This window comes from Solea senegalensis, unplaced genomic scaffold (assembly GCF_019176455.1).
Source record: "Solea senegalensis isolate Sse05_10M unplaced genomic scaffold, IFAPA_SoseM_1 scf7180000014168, whole genome shotgun sequence".
Taxonomy (NCBI): Eukaryota; Metazoa; Chordata; class Actinopteri; order Pleuronectiformes; family Soleidae; genus Solea; species Solea senegalensis.
Genome location: NW_025320981.1, coordinates 1 through 15,003, shown reverse-complemented (window position 1 = coordinate 15,003; position 15,003 = coordinate 1). Strand labels below are relative to the sequence as shown.

At 39.4% G+C, this 15,003-nt stretch overlaps 1 protein-coding gene across 3 annotated transcripts in view; it reads left to right on the top strand.

The window, feature by feature from the left end:
- col15a1b (collagen, type XV, alpha 1b) overlaps nt 1-13,718 on the top strand; it is a 42,890-nt gene extending 29,172 nt beyond the window's left edge. For 2 of the 3 annotated variants that reach the window (XM_044016114.1, XM_044016112.1), the window contains 29 exons: nt 530-583; nt 1,328-1,363; nt 1,455-1,592; nt 1,744-1,803; nt 1,896-1,931; nt 2,030-2,062; nt 2,189-2,251; nt 2,342-2,377; nt 2,485-2,568; nt 3,076-3,135; nt 3,934-3,969; nt 4,369-4,431; nt 4,511-4,600; nt 4,699-4,734; nt 4,850-4,903; nt 5,127-5,183; nt 5,283-5,342; nt 5,995-6,039; nt 8,480-8,564; nt 9,046-9,071; nt 9,626-9,724; nt 9,817-9,961; nt 10,061-10,125; nt 10,240-10,371; nt 10,791-10,889; nt 11,402-11,476; nt 11,944-12,141; nt 12,239-12,354; nt 13,119-13,718. In XM_044016114.1, the coding sequence (XP_043872049.1) occupies nt 530-583; nt 1,328-1,363; nt 1,455-1,592; nt 1,744-1,803; nt 1,896-1,931; nt 2,030-2,062; nt 2,189-2,251; nt 2,342-2,377; nt 2,485-2,568; nt 3,076-3,135; nt 3,934-3,969; nt 4,369-4,431; nt 4,511-4,600; nt 4,699-4,734; nt 4,850-4,903; nt 5,127-5,183; nt 5,283-5,342; nt 5,995-6,039; nt 8,480-8,564; nt 9,046-9,071; nt 9,626-9,724; nt 9,817-9,961; nt 10,061-10,125; nt 10,240-10,371; nt 10,791-10,889; nt 11,402-11,476; nt 11,944-12,141; nt 12,239-12,354; nt 13,119-13,341 (2,304 nt within the window). In that variant the 3' untranslated portion in view covers nt 13,342-13,718. The remainder of the gene's footprint in view (nt 1-529; nt 584-1,327; nt 1,364-1,454; nt 1,593-1,743; nt 1,804-1,895; nt 1,932-2,029; nt 2,063-2,188; nt 2,252-2,341; nt 2,378-2,484; nt 2,569-3,075; nt 3,136-3,933; nt 3,970-4,368; nt 4,432-4,510; nt 4,601-4,698; nt 4,735-4,849; nt 4,904-5,126; nt 5,184-5,282; nt 5,343-5,994; nt 6,040-8,479; nt 8,565-9,045; nt 9,072-9,625; nt 9,725-9,816; nt 9,962-10,060; nt 10,126-10,239; nt 10,372-10,790; nt 10,890-11,401; nt 11,477-11,943; nt 12,142-12,238; nt 12,355-13,118) is intronic. The other variant, XM_044016113.1, reaches the window with a different exon arrangement.
- The last annotated feature ends 1,285 nt before the right edge of the window (nt 13,719-15,003 follow it).

The window sequence follows — 15,003 nt, the reverse complement described above, 5'->3', positions numbered from 1 at the left end:
TGTTACTGAAACAAACAACATACTTGTACATTGCTCTCAGGAATATGCCGACTTTGAATCAGTTCAACTTTCCTGTTAAGTGATGAGAAAACAAACAGAAACATCCTCGCTTGTAAAGTTGTTGACACCATGTAAAGTTGTTGATATGATTCGACTGGCCATCTCACTTCAGTCATGAAAGTTGTCCTACCTGGTAAGGTCAGCACCATCCCCAAAACTTTAATTCCGAGTTGAGAACCAATTTATTAGGTGATAGTAAACACACCCACTGTACCTTTAAGTTAGCCTAAAATGAAAATGAATGTGAAAGTGTTAGCATGTTGTAAAGCATGTGAACAGTGCCTGCATGGATGATCTCATCACTTACGGAAGCTGAATGACGAGTATTCCTTCGCATTGACTGTGCTGACCAACTTTGAGCTGAATGATGGCTGATGAACTGCTTTTGGCTGCCGCGTTTTTCTTCATCCCAAACCGGTTCATCTTGTGAGGTTGTCGCTGATTTATGTGTCTGTGTTTGTATTTTCAGGGTTCTGCAGGAAACGACGGAGTTCCAGGTCAACAGGGAGCCACTGGAGAGAAGGTATGTTCATTTGACTGGAAGTCCAGTCAACAAATGTGGAGAGTGGAGAGCAGTGCAGGGTCGTGGCCTTCTAACTGCTGATGTCATAGCATAGACTGCTAAAATAAAGTACAAGTAGAAAAAGAAATGAATGACTTTGTCTTGGCGTCGTTTCTCCACACTTAAGATCTTAGTTAAAGCCAATACAAACACGTATCCAATGCAAGCAACGACCAGACTCATTTACTTTTTAATATTTTTTAAAAGTATTTTTAAATGAACACTATCTGTGATAGGAGATGGGTGTGTCCCCAACATTCATAGGAACATCTGATTCTCACAAAACCTGACTCACATTTCCAGTTTTGGGCTCCTGTGACCACATGGTTTCTCCGACATTCATGAAATTGGGCACAACTGTTCGTTTCTGAATGAAATTGAGTGAGATGATGAGGTCAACCCAGATGAAATGTCAGGACACACAAGTCCACGTTCACCGGCACTAAACAGTGCAGAAAAATGACAAATGTTACCTGCAGTTTGATCATCACCAGAGATGATCCACCTTTTTAAAGCCAAAATACAATGAATAATTTAAAGGAGAAGTTTGATTTACGGATGTTCAATGCTGATTATGTTCTATAGGCCATGGCTCCCAAAAAAGAAGAAAAAGGAATGGTTGAAATGGATTTTCTTGGTTTGTATCACTGCTCTACCAAAGTCATGAGGTTTCTCACACTCTTTCTTCCTTCTTTGCATCATCAGGGTGATCAAGGCTTACCTGGACCACCTGGACCTAAGGTAACAACACAGACTCATGATAAAGATAATTTATCTTTAAAGATGAAGATAAATGGTGTTTGCTAAAATGAACTTATCTTCATCTTTGCAGGGTGAATGTGGGTCCCATGGCACAGCAGGATCACAGGGTCCACAAGGGCCCACTGGCCCCGAGGGGAGGAGAGGCCCTGCTGGTCCTCCAGGACCACCTGGACCCCCTGGTCCTTCAGGAACCAAATACTTTATAGAGGTGACACTATTTCGTCAATCCAGTCACACAGACTTTCAATAATCCGGGAACGAAACAAATAAAGTTAATCCAGTGAAGACAAGAGCAAATAATAACATAAAAAACCCTCACATTTAATTTTAACGTGTGACATTTTTGTTGTTGTTGTCAGGATATGGAAGGATCTGGAAAGAGTGACATGCTCATTGGAGCTGGAGTCAGAGGTCCACAGGTCAGTTTACAAGTGTGTGTATAATATATTTATTTATATATATAATATACAGAGTATTAGATGTTTCCCTTTTGTATGTTTCTGTTCGTCAGGGTCCTCCTGGTCTACCTGGTCTACAAGGACCCAAGGTAATCAATCAATCTATGAATATTTATGAGCTGTACTCATTAGAGAAATTGTTGTGTGATTGTTTATTCTTTTTATTTTCTCCATCTCATGTTTACAGGGTGAGGATGGAGCTCCAGGGATCTCTGTTAAAGTATGTTTAGCCACATCAGAATGTTTGATTCTCTCCTTTTGTGGGCCCAAAATACCATGTTGTTAGTATAGATAGTAAATAGACAATAAACTTGTCTTGTGAACTTGATTCTTTGTCTAATTTCAGGGTGAACCAGGAGACCCGGGACCTGAGGGTCTTCAGGGTCCTGCTGGACTACCAGGCGCTCGGGTGAGGAGGAATTTAAATAATGTGGTTATTATTTCTCATTTAATACCACACACATTCATTCTTTTTTAATTCTCTTTACACAACGCACAGGGTGCTAAAGGAGAAAAGGGAAGTCCAGGCTTAAAGGTAGGTTTGGTGACTAAAATCCATGTCAACACAAACATTTATTCACATCATTTTATTATTATTTTGAATAAACTGTGACTAATGACTTTGTGTTGTGTGTCTTGTAGGGAGATCGGGGTGAAGATGGACTCAGTTTCCCAGGACCACCAGGGCCCCCTGGACCTCCGGGGACTATTATCAATTTACAGGATGTATGTGCTCCTTACCCTAATCTTAAAACCAGGTCTTAACCCTGAAAAAGTCCTTTAAATTTGACCTCACAAAGATATAAATTCAAGTACACACTCACAACACATGTTGAATCAGGCGTTTGGATGAATGAAACTATGACCTCACAAGAGAAAAAAAGCAGAATTTATTCTTATTCTATTATAAATAAGTTTAATTTTATATTAATTCATTATTGATTGATTCATAAATCAAGATCTGCTGCTTAAAAAAACCCTCATTGGCTGGAAATAAAACATACTTTTAGTACTTTTATATGTCTTTTATGCAGCAGTAGAAGAGAAAAACACCCTTAACCTGTCATCTTAATACATCTTATATTTGGATATACTTTCTACATTTGATTACGGGTTGTATTGTAATGTTAATCAAGCTGTTAGCATGTAGCATGTTTTACACGCTGTTAGCATTAGGTTAGCATGCTGCTAGCATGTAAAACACATTAACAGCAACTTGTGTTTCGTCTGCAGCTGCTCCTCAATGTCACAGATTTCAACTTCACGGAGATCAGAGGACCACCAGGACCCAACGTGAGTAGAAAGTGTTTCCTAGTTCTGCAGTTTCCAAAGCAAAATACAGCCAACGTTAAAGGGATTCTAGCATCTGAACAAAAGTGTTTAGCATCTAAACAAAAGTATATGTTATTCGTATGCTGTTATAAGAATGCGTTCACTGATTTATCTCATCATGAGAAAGCATTTCCCAACTGGAAAGTGAAGTTTGTGTCACGTTTTGAAATGTTTACATCACTCCAAACCTCATTGAGAAAATCAACGCTTTTAGCTCATGAGGACATGATAGTCTCTGGTCTACTGCGGCCTCATTTTTTGAATGTTCGTACTTCCCATGAATATGACCACAGGATTTCAAACACTGAAGTCACAAAATAGTACATTTTAAACTCACTTGTGGAGGCAACAGTGGATCAACAACTTAACGGTTGTGTGATGTAAAATCGCTTATTTTCTCTATGGAATTTGGTGTGGGAGTGTGAGTGTTTGTGAACTTCTCAAACTTCTAGTTTCCAGTTGCAAAAAGGCTGTTAAACGCTGCGATAACACTTTGAATATGTTTTTAAGTAAGTATCATAGACTTAAAATGGTGCAGATTATAATAGATTAAGCTTTTGTTAAGTGGCTGAAATCTGTTTTGGTTTTTTTCTCCTTGGCAGTCATGTTTTCAGTGATTCAATTAAATGAATGAGCTGCCATTTTGTCTGATATGTTAAATGTGAGCATGTGGTTTCAGAAATGAATCCTATTTTGCTCCTTTTGCTTGTATGTGTGCTTATGTGTCTGTGTGTGTGTGTGTGTGTGTGTGTATTACAGGGACCTGAAGGTTTGCCAGGCAGAGCTGGGTTTCCTGTAAGAGCATTGTGCTTCATCATCTTATTTTGTGCATGTGCAACTTCACTTCGTTTTCACACAATTACTTGAAAGCAATATAACCTTTTATTTATTTTTCAATTTTGTCTTTGCTATCATGGGACTAAACAGGGTATGTGACTGTGCTTTCACCTGGAATTAGGATAAAAAAAAAGTTGCTTGGCTAACATATTAACATTTTTGGATCACAGCTTTTTGATTTTTACAGTAAAATATAGTGATTCATTGTAAATATACACTGATCACTAGATTAACAGAAGGTTATTATGAAATCCTGCCCACTGTAGCTTTGAGGGGTCATTTTAGGTAATTTAAAGGTGTATACCATTGTTTTCACATATTATTATCCTAGATTAAAATCTCAACTGTCCTTTGCAGGGTCCCAGAGGACCAAAGGGAGACAGCGGCTCCCCAGGTGCCCACGGGCCACCAGGGATTAAAGTGAGATGCCTGTGAGGTTATACAGAAACCTGTCTGTACAGTGTATGCAGACTAATATTTTATGCATTTGCTTCAACAGGGAGAAAAAGGAGAGTCAGGAGTGACCATTGCTGCTGATGGATCTCTATTATCTGCTCCCAGGGGTCCACATGGGCCCAAAGGCATCAAGGTGACACATAAGTGAACTGGCACTTTAAATTATTAACACCAGTGGCTAGTGACACATTTCACTGTACTGTGTTCTTCTTGTTGTTGTTGTTTTCATAGGGGGACCGTGGGTTCCCAGGAGCTACTGGACTGATGGTGAGAACATAACATAAATTACCACTTTAATAGCTACCAACACACTCTTTTTTTAAAAAAAAAAAACATAACTTAATGTGTATGACACAGTGATGAATTGTTGGGTTTATTTTAGGGCCCGATAGGACCGACTGGACAAAAAGGAGAATATGGTTTCCCTGGTCGCCCGGTGAGTTACTGCAACTCATTTGTAATTGTCAAAACTTTTTTACAAACATAAGGTAACTAATTCAGTCAGGTGTAAGTTTATTAAATTTTCCTTGAATAATTGGCTTAAAAAAAGGTGAATGTTTTTGTCAAAGATTTGGCTGCCGTGTCTGCTCTGTGATTCAAATGATGTTCTGCATTTGTACAAAGAACAAAAATCATTTAATTCTTTTTAAATCTTCTAGGGGCGACCTGGTTTGCCAGGAAGAAAGGGTGACAGAGGAGATGCTGATGGTCGGCCGGTAAGAGGAAGCAGTGGCAAAAACATGGAAAAAAGTCTCTGAAACAAGAAGAACATGTTAAGCAATAATCTGTTTTTACTTTTTTCCTCTCTGTCTCAGGGACCACCGGGTCCTCCAGGTCCTCCAGGACTTCCAGGAAGAATTCTTGGTTTAAATGGAGTGAGTATTAATCTGTGTTTGTTTATGCTAAAGCAATTGTATATGGACGAATCCAGAAACCTTTTTTGCCATTACTGCGGTGGCAGGTCGTATTATTGACATATTGTAAGTTACACCAAACTGATGTCATGTATACGGTCACACATGGATAAAATAAAAGCTTTCATATATTTTTCAACAAAGATAAATCATATAACTACTGCTGAGAGCAACACAGGTTATTCTTATATGTTATTATTATAGTCACTAAAGTCTTATTATGTGAGTTATTGTGGATCATTTTTACTTGTAAATGCTGAGTGGCTTGCCAACATACAGTCCTAGTGATTTCTTATGAGTGCCACAAGGGGGAGCCTGCATCCTCCTTGTAAATACTGGACTTCTATTTTTGTTTTTCACTTTTCAATTGCTCACTAAAAATATTAATCATATCTATGATACATTAAAAAGAGTTTGGAAATAAAGCAATATAATGATATTGTGAACTGTAATTAATTTAGTCAGGAAAAACAAATCATTCATTTCGTCCTGTGACATTTGGTTTTAATTTTTTTCTTGATGTATGAAAAGATTTTTTTTAACTCTTGTCACTTTGATTAATGTTCATTTAAACTTCCGCCTGACACCGCTGCTCTTCTTTGAATCCTTAAAGACAGTGTTCCCGGTGCGACCCAGACCGCACTGCAAACAGGGACCAGTAAGTCTGACTCAGACCGTCTGAGTGGTGTGTTTCACTTTGAAATGGGACCACGACTCGTGGTTTTGATGGTGTGTGGGTGTCGCAGCATGGCAGCAGCTCCCTGGTCTGGGCTACAGAACAAGCAAACCTTATTATTTTAATCCTCCTCCCGTCTATTTACCGCTTTTAATTGTCTCCTCTTTGTTGTCATAAGGAACTTTGGAAGATCTGAATGTTTGTGGGTGTGGTCTAATTTTATCAGGCGTTAACATTTGTCTTGTAAACAGCTTGTTATTCTCCTCGTTCACAAATCTGTGATCAGGTCTACAAGAAAAATTGATTATATGTATCTGAACTGTGTGCGCCCTCTGCTGGTTGAACCAGCAACTGTTGCCACTTCATCTCATGAACTGACCATGTTTTCTGACTGGAAACTCAAATTTGTACATCCCTCTCTCTCCTCCACCAAAGTCCATGATTTTGTGTCACAGCACAAAGGAGTTGTTAATAAACTGCCGTCTCCATCAGTAAAGTTCAAATGTGTTGTTTTGTTAGCTTCGGTGTTTGAAATCCTTCATTCAGATTAACATCAGTGGCACAAACTGACCACACGAGGCAGCAGCAGACTAGCAGCTCCTGTGTCCCTGCGAGCTAAAATCACTGATTTTCTCCATGGACTTTGGTGCAGGAGAGTGAGAGGTTCACAAAATGCAGTTTCCAGACAGAAATGTCTGTGTAACACTGAGAAAAAGTGGTGACTATGTACCCTGCAGAGCTCCAGCAGGGGGCAGTGTGTCAATACCTCGTACAGCCACACGTCAAAAAACATAAATTATCACTTTTTTGGTGATAATGACATGAATTATCAATGTTTTGGTGATAATGACATGAATTATCACTTTTTTGGTGATAATGACATGAATTATCACTTTTTTAAGATGCATTAGCTGCACCAAGACTCAAAATGATCAATCAGGACAAATGTTGACGCCTCGTTCGACTTTCTCTCCTCATCAGCTCAAAGCTGAATGAGCCTCTGACAGGAAGGAGTATTTACATCCGAATCCCGATCACTTTCAGTTCAATCAGATTAAAAAGGAATGTTATTTTATTTCAAAACTAAAACATTGACTGCTATAAGCTTTGAATTGTTAATTGTCGTAAAGAAAAGCTCCCTCCTTATTAATCGCTGTAAGTTGTATTGAAAGTGAGATAACTCAAACTCCCTTTGTTCCTGGTGTTGGGTTTATATGGTTTCTGTTTTTACAACTTTGTGTTTTATTCTCATTCTTTGTGGTGATACTTTATGTTTTTTCTGGACTAAATCTTTTTCAAATCTCCCTTTTACATTTGGAGTGGAATCTCTAACATGGATTATTGATTGGAATTGAATGTATAGCTGATAATATTACCAAAAAGAGGGTTTATCGTTATTCAAAATGTGTTAAAGCAGAATAAATATGGATTTGAGTGAAAGTTGAAGGACACACTACCTGACCATAAGAAGTCACATGTTCAACCAAGCCTGCAGGGGGCAGTGTTATGATCTGTGCTTGCTTCAGTTGTTTAAGTTTGGGCCCAAAAACATGAGGTCCGCTGATCAAAATATTCTGAATGACCAGATTAAAGGATAATCTTGGATTTACGTGGCTTAAATTGGGAAAGAATAGTTCAAGAAGCATGAGTCAGCATTTTCACCACAGATTCCAGGTCCTAACCTTATTAAGAATCTTTGCAATGTGCTGGAGAAGATTTAAAACAATCTTGGCATCGTCATAAATACAAGACCTTGGCAAAAGTTTATTAAAATGACACCACAGCAAATTTGTACTGAAATCAAACTGAAGTCGGTTCGAAAAATATGTGTGTGACTTTTGTTTGGCCAGTCAGAGAGTAATGAACTTTCAAGGACAAATATTGAATTATTGCCCTGCTGGAGACATACCTTATCTGAACCTAGTTGAGGGTGAAATGCCTGCCAATATGGCGTCCGTGTTTGCCATAATTATGTCCATAAACCGAAGCTGTCACAGTCGAGGTCCAACAGTATCTTCCTGGTCAATACACGTGTGAAACACACACACACCGTGTGATGATTAGAAAAACATAAGGAAAGATTTGACACTCACATTATCACTATTAACCCCAACGATGTTGTGTACATTTTTACTGCTTAAACATTGATCCCTAACTTTTTGTATTTTGACCTACTACAGTCAGGTGATGGTTGTGTGTGCTGCTGTTTAAATATAACATGAACCCCACTGTAGACGAAATTAATGTTTTAATGTTTGGTGGCTTATTTAACACGTTTTTTTTTATCTGTATTTTCAGCAGTCTCCATGTGTGTTTTAACCCTTTGTTTACATGTGTATGTCTGTTTACTCCTGTCACAGACAACCCGAGCCCCATGTTAATCTGTGTGCTTGTGTGTGTGTGTGTGTGTGTGTGTGTGTAGGGGTCAGTGGCAAGGAGAGGAGATTCATTTGGAGCCAAAGGCGACAAAGGGGAGGTTGGATTACCTGGAGAACAAGGGACACCTGGTAAGACTAACAGAAACATTAAAATCACCTTAATATGTATTATTGTTATCCCTATTAAAGAGTTAGTTTGGGTTTGCAAAGTGAAGATTATTCACTATAGTATCGTTACAATATGTTCATATCATAATATGTTCAATCCCTCACTGTCCTGCACCAAATCCCATAGAGAAACGGGAACACAGATCAGCAGATCAGCTGTTGCCTCCTTTGATGAGTTTGTGTCACTGAGTCAAATTCACAAGATAAATTTGCAAAACTTCGAAGACAGAATAACATATTTGAACTTAATGATGTGAGGCAGCTGTGGGTCAACATCTCCCGTGTCCCATGGTGTAAAATTGTTATTTTTTCCAATGGAATTTGGTGCAGAGGATGAAGAGCTCACACTGTGACACTTTCTTAGATTTTATTAAATAAGTTTTTTGTTAGGTGGTTGGCAGCACATTTTGTCCTATTAAGGTCGTGTTGTCTTTCTTCTTAGCTCCTGCATTCGTAGATGGAATTGTGGTGAGTATTGATTTATTCTTCATTCTATACAGTATACATACCAGCAGTGTTTCTCAAACTTCTTATATGCGACTTACTCTTTTTAAAGATCACAAAATATGGTGTATATAATTTAGGTGAAAACACTTTAATTTGGCACAAATTAAAATAGCATTTTAGATGTTTTAGGAATAACCTACATTAGACAAATTAAACATATTTTGAGCACTGAATGCTACACTGGACCTTTAATACATGTGCTGTTAATAAATCTGAAGTAGAAGCCTGAAAACAATTCTATGTCAGACCAAAACAAGTGCGTGTGTCAGCAAAAACAGTCATGTAACATTATGTATGTTTGAAATGAGTTATTAATCTGAGAGGAAAGGAAATTTCTTTGGAAATAAACCTGGAAAGTTGCCTTGAACTACCTAATGCTGCGTTCAGGTGAATGTTTTATCCATAGCTCCTAAAGTCCTCATGCCAGTGTGTCCTTGAGCAAAACTCTTACGTAACATTAAATCATAAACCTGGATTTGTAGAAGAAAAAAAATCCTCTAAATCTAACCTGTCAGGGAGAAAAAGGTGATCAGGGAAACCAAGGTGAGAAGGGAGAAAAGGGTGACGCCGGTGAACCTGGACCTCCAGGACTGCCTGGCAGATCTGGTCTTGTAGTAAGTCCTTTTTTCTTTTTCTTTTTAAATCCATCCTCCTATTGATGTGGAGTTTGGTCTGAAGTCATAATATTCTATTTCTTTACCTGTAGGGTCCAAAGGGTGAGTCCATCGTGGGTCCTTCAGGTCCTGCTGGTTCTCCTGGCCAACCTGGATCTGCTGGGTTTGGAAGACCTGGACCTAGAGGCCCGCCTGGTCCTGCTGGACCTCCAGGACCTTCATATGGATCCAGTACATGTAAGTATACATGAGAGATATTTTTAGATTATTTTGTGAAAACGTAGTAGATGGTACAACCTCAAAAACTGTGACGTGAATTGGATGTGATGTCCTCAGCTGTAAGCGTTCCAGGTCCTCCTGGTCCTCCAGGTCCACCAGGATCTTCAGGGCATGGAAACATGGTGAGATACCACCTCCTCCTCCTCCTCCTCCTTTTGTGCAACTCTGTTATAGTTTTGACTGAAGGACATACAGTATCATATCACTAATGCTGTTGTGGTGTTGTGTGCGTTCAGGTGACCACGTACAAAACGGTCCACGCTCTGACCAGAGAGAGTCAACGCGCAGCAGAGGGAACACTGGCGTATGTGTCAGAGCAAGGAGGAGAGCTGTACGTCAGGGCTCGGAACGGCTGGCGTAAGATCCAGGTGTGCAGTGTGTGTGTAGGAGAGAGGACATGTTCTTTCACTTTCTGTCTCCCCCATTTTTCCTTTCACCCCAACCTGTCTAGGCAGATGACTTCACATTTTTGAGTCTGGTTCTGTTAGGGACGTCCTAGTTTTTGTGTCCGATACCAGTATCAAAATACTTGAGTATTAACCAATCATATTAGACCATTTATGAACTATGAAGCTATGAAATAACGTTCTGCAATTTTGACTGTCATCAAGTGGAAAAATGAAAAAAGCACAAAAACAAAGTTATTGACCAAAACAATGGTACAGTTTGATATGTCAACCATAGGCTGCATTGGTTTCTGATGATTTGGAATCTAAAATATATAAAAAAATCCATATTGTTTGACATTTAGGTTGAAAAAGATTCTGATTATTTGTTTGTCTTACAGCTTGGAGAGCTGATTCAATCAGGACCTTCGTCCTCAGCGGCGTCTCATGCTCTCAGCAGGACTGGAGAATGGAGCAGGACACACAGGAGCCACAGCCAGGTGAACACACACACACACACACACACAGAATGGAAGCCCTTTCCCTAATCTTAATCATAAAAACAGAGATTATTTCTAATTTCCAGGCAACTTGGAACAACTGCTCCTTGTTAATGTAAATATCTTATCCGCCAATCAAAGTGTAAACATGGTCGGGACCATCCGATGAACTTTAAACTGATCCTGAAAATTAAGAAGAAAGATGTAATTATTTTAGAAACTGGGGTTTTCACGCACAACTATCTCTAATAACCACTTGTTTTCAACACTGCCGCTTTATTAGTTGGCCTGTGTACCTAATAAAACGACAAGTGATATGACAAAAAAGAGTGTGTTGGTCCATATTGGTTTGTTGTGTCAGGTCCATTCAGCCCAGGGCCATAAAATTCCTTTAAAAAACACTCCTGTATATAACACACCGTGTCATAATCATAATTTATCAGACAGGAAAGAAAGAAAAAATAGGAACCGGACACGCTCACGTCTCATCTTCTTTGAATCTCTTTGAACAGGAGCTGCAGGAGAACAACCGAGGATATCAGCCCAGCTTTAATGTTCTACCACAGACCTTCAACGACGTCTCTGGGGTGAGGCATTTTGGCCAGCATCATGATGTCACCTGAAATCAGACTTCTACTTCATGATACCACACTGGTGTCCACTCACCTGTCCCATACTTTATCATCTGTTTTCCTCAAAGTGGGAACATAATATACAAAATTGATGTCATTTGCGATTGAGGAATATCTGGAACTAGTGATTGAGGTCGTTAACTCCTGTAGAGGAAGCTCATTTTCCCATAGACTATCCATCCAAACTAATTGCAGCTTAGTGGATTCGCCCTCTGGTGGTTATTCAGTATATTCTCATTTCTTTCTTGGCCTGTTCTTGTTTTTGTTCTTGTTCTTCTTCTAATAATAATAATTTCCAGCAGACTGAAAACTGACAGGTGCAATCTGTCCCATCCTCAAAGTTTTTTCAATCCCAGATCTATTATGAACATGAAGACAGTGTTGGTTTTAGTCCAAGTGTCCTCTCTCTACCTCTGTTTTAGCTCCACCTGGTGGCGTTGAACGCTCCACTGAAAGGGGACATGCGTGGAATCCGCGGCGTGGACTTCCAGTGCTACCAGCAGGCTCGCTCCATGGGACTGACTGCCACCTACAGGGCCTTCCTGTCCTCACACCTGCAGGACCTGGCAACCATAGTGAGGAAGGTGGACCGCACAGCCATGCCTGTGGTTAATCTCAAGGTCAGAACACAGTTTAGATTGACAGGATTTTTTAGATTAGTGATGTTAAAAGTTACAACAGTTTGTCAACTTTAAATGTTTCCTCTCTTGTCCTCAGGGTGACGTGTTGTTCAGTAGTTGGACGTCCATCTTCTCAGGAAATGGAGGCTCATTTAATCCGTCCACACCAATTTACTCCTTTGACGGACGCAACGTTATGACTGATTCAGCTTGGTGAGTGTGTGAGTGAGTGAGTGAGTGAGTGAGTGAGTGAGTGAATGTGTAAGTGTGTGTGTCTGTGTGTGAGGGTGATTTTACCTCTGTCTTTCTTTCTGTCTGTGACTCTCTCACTTACACATTCACTCTCTCAGTCATACACTCACTCACTCACACACGCTCACTCACTGTCTCACTCACTCACTGACACTCACTTAGTCATTCACTCTCAGTCAGTCAGTCAGTCACTCACTCACATACACTCTCATTTGCTCACTCACTCACTGACACTCACTTAGTCATTCACTCTCAGTCAGTCACTCACTCACTCACTCACTCACTCACATTCACTCTCTCAGTCAATCAGTCACTCACTCACTCACTCCACACTCACTCACCTCACTCACTTGTCTCACTCACTCACTGACACTCACTTAGTCATTCACTCTCTCAGTCAGTCAGTCACTCACTCATGCACGCACGCACTCACTCACTCACTCATCACTCACTGTCTCACTCACTCACTCACTTAGTCATTCACTCAGTCAGTCAGTCACTCACTCACTCACATACACTCTCATTTGCTCACTCACTCACTGACACTCACTTAGAGTCATTCACTCTCTCAGTCAGTCACTCACTCACTCCTCGCATGCACTCACTCACTCACTCACTCACTCACCCTCTGGCTCACTCACTGTCTCACTCATTCACTGACACTCATTTAGTCTTACACTCTCTCACTTGCTCACTCACTCACGTGTCTGGTGTTTGTTCCTCAGGCCAGAGAAGTTGATGTGGCACGGCTCCAGCGCGGTCGGGATCAGACTGACCACAAACTACTGCGAGGCGTGGAGGACGTCCGACATGGCGGTGACGGGTCAGGCGGCGCTGCTGCACACGGGACGACTGCTGGGTCAACACGCTCGCTCCTGCTCCAACCACTACATCGTCCTGTGTATAGAGAACACGTATGTGGGCAGCACACACCCACGGAGGCCGTGACCACACACACGGCAAACACACACACATGTGAACACATGAGGAAACACACACACACACACACACGTGAACACATGAGGAACGTAGGGAATGTGAATGGGAAACACATGTAGGCACATACATATATACATACATGATCATTTGTCACTGTTTCACTGAAATATTCAAGTACAGACAAAAACAAAATTCCCCCAAAAACAATTTTGCCACTAAATTCTTGTTTTCTTTTTTTTAATCTATGAACAATAAGAATAAATGTAAGTTAATCTGTCTGAGCAGATTTTTAATTTTGAAAATCTTAAAATTTCTTGCTTTATTTTGCGTTGAAATTATGTATTTAATTTTTTTTTGTCTCTAAACTCCACAAATGTTTTTTAACGTCTCATTTCACCTTTTATTTTTCCAATATGGTTTGAAATGTTAATCTTAAAATATAATATATATATATATCCAAGAGTATCAAATTCAGCCATATTCTACGAAAGAAAATAATCTTGTACAGACCCGAAAAAAAATCTTGTAAAAACACAGTTGCCAATCTTTTCTTCAATTTTGAACAAATTGTGTCATTTTAAAAAATCTCCCCAAACATCCAATAATTTCTTCCTCAGACTGAAACTTTAAAAAATCCGTCCGATACTTGTGCTTTTTTCAAACGGAAAAAAACGTCCGAAAAAAGTAAAATGTTTGGCAAAGAAAATTTAAACGAATCAACGATTGCTTTCTTTGAGGAAAAATTGAAGGCTTGACTCAACCTTGATCACCGTCTGGCGCCCCCTGTTGGAACGAACCTTGTCAGGAGGATGTGAACTTTAACCCCGCTGCTTGTAATGTCTGTACTTTAGCGTTAGCATTAGCGTTGAAATCAGCGTGTGAATTTCATTAATTTATCCTGTAGCAGGTCAAAGTGTGAAAATCTAGTCCGTTCACTTTTTCTTTCTTAGACTTTAATGATGTTGGAACATGTATATATATAAATATATATAATTGTGTTGTCAGGTTTTTTTTTTTTTCTACTCTGTAGACGTAGATTTTTTTTGTTTTTCTTCTCACCGCGTACGTCTCTGTTCACATTCAGTTCAGTTGTTGTCTGGACTTTTTTGTTTCTTTTTTATTGAGCTTCGAAAGTAAAGAGACACATTTGTACTGACCAGTGTTCACGCTCAAATAAAAGTACACGTCTGGTTCTGTGGTTTTTTTTAAAGTGTTGTCTTTGTCGTCGTTTGTTTCATGTGTGAATGTGGAATTGATTGATATGAGTTATGACTACCTTATTATGACTGAACATCTCACAATTATGACTTAGTATATAATTATGACTTAATATTTCATTATTATGACTTAATATTTCATTATTATGACTTAGTAACTTATTATGACTTACTATCTCAAAAGTAAGACTTATTTTCTCATAATTATGAATAAAATCTCATAATTATGACTCACATCCCCTCAGTGACATGGTTCAATAAAAAAGGCAACATGTGATAGAAACCGTGCACTTCAAAAAATCAGGCAATCAGCGATGGCAGACTTGGTCGACATACTAACCTATGACTTTTGTTTATCAAATTCTGTACGACATACTAACCTATGACCTTTTGGTCAATTTTTGGACGACATATTAACCTATGACCTTTTGGTCAATTTTTGGACGACATATTA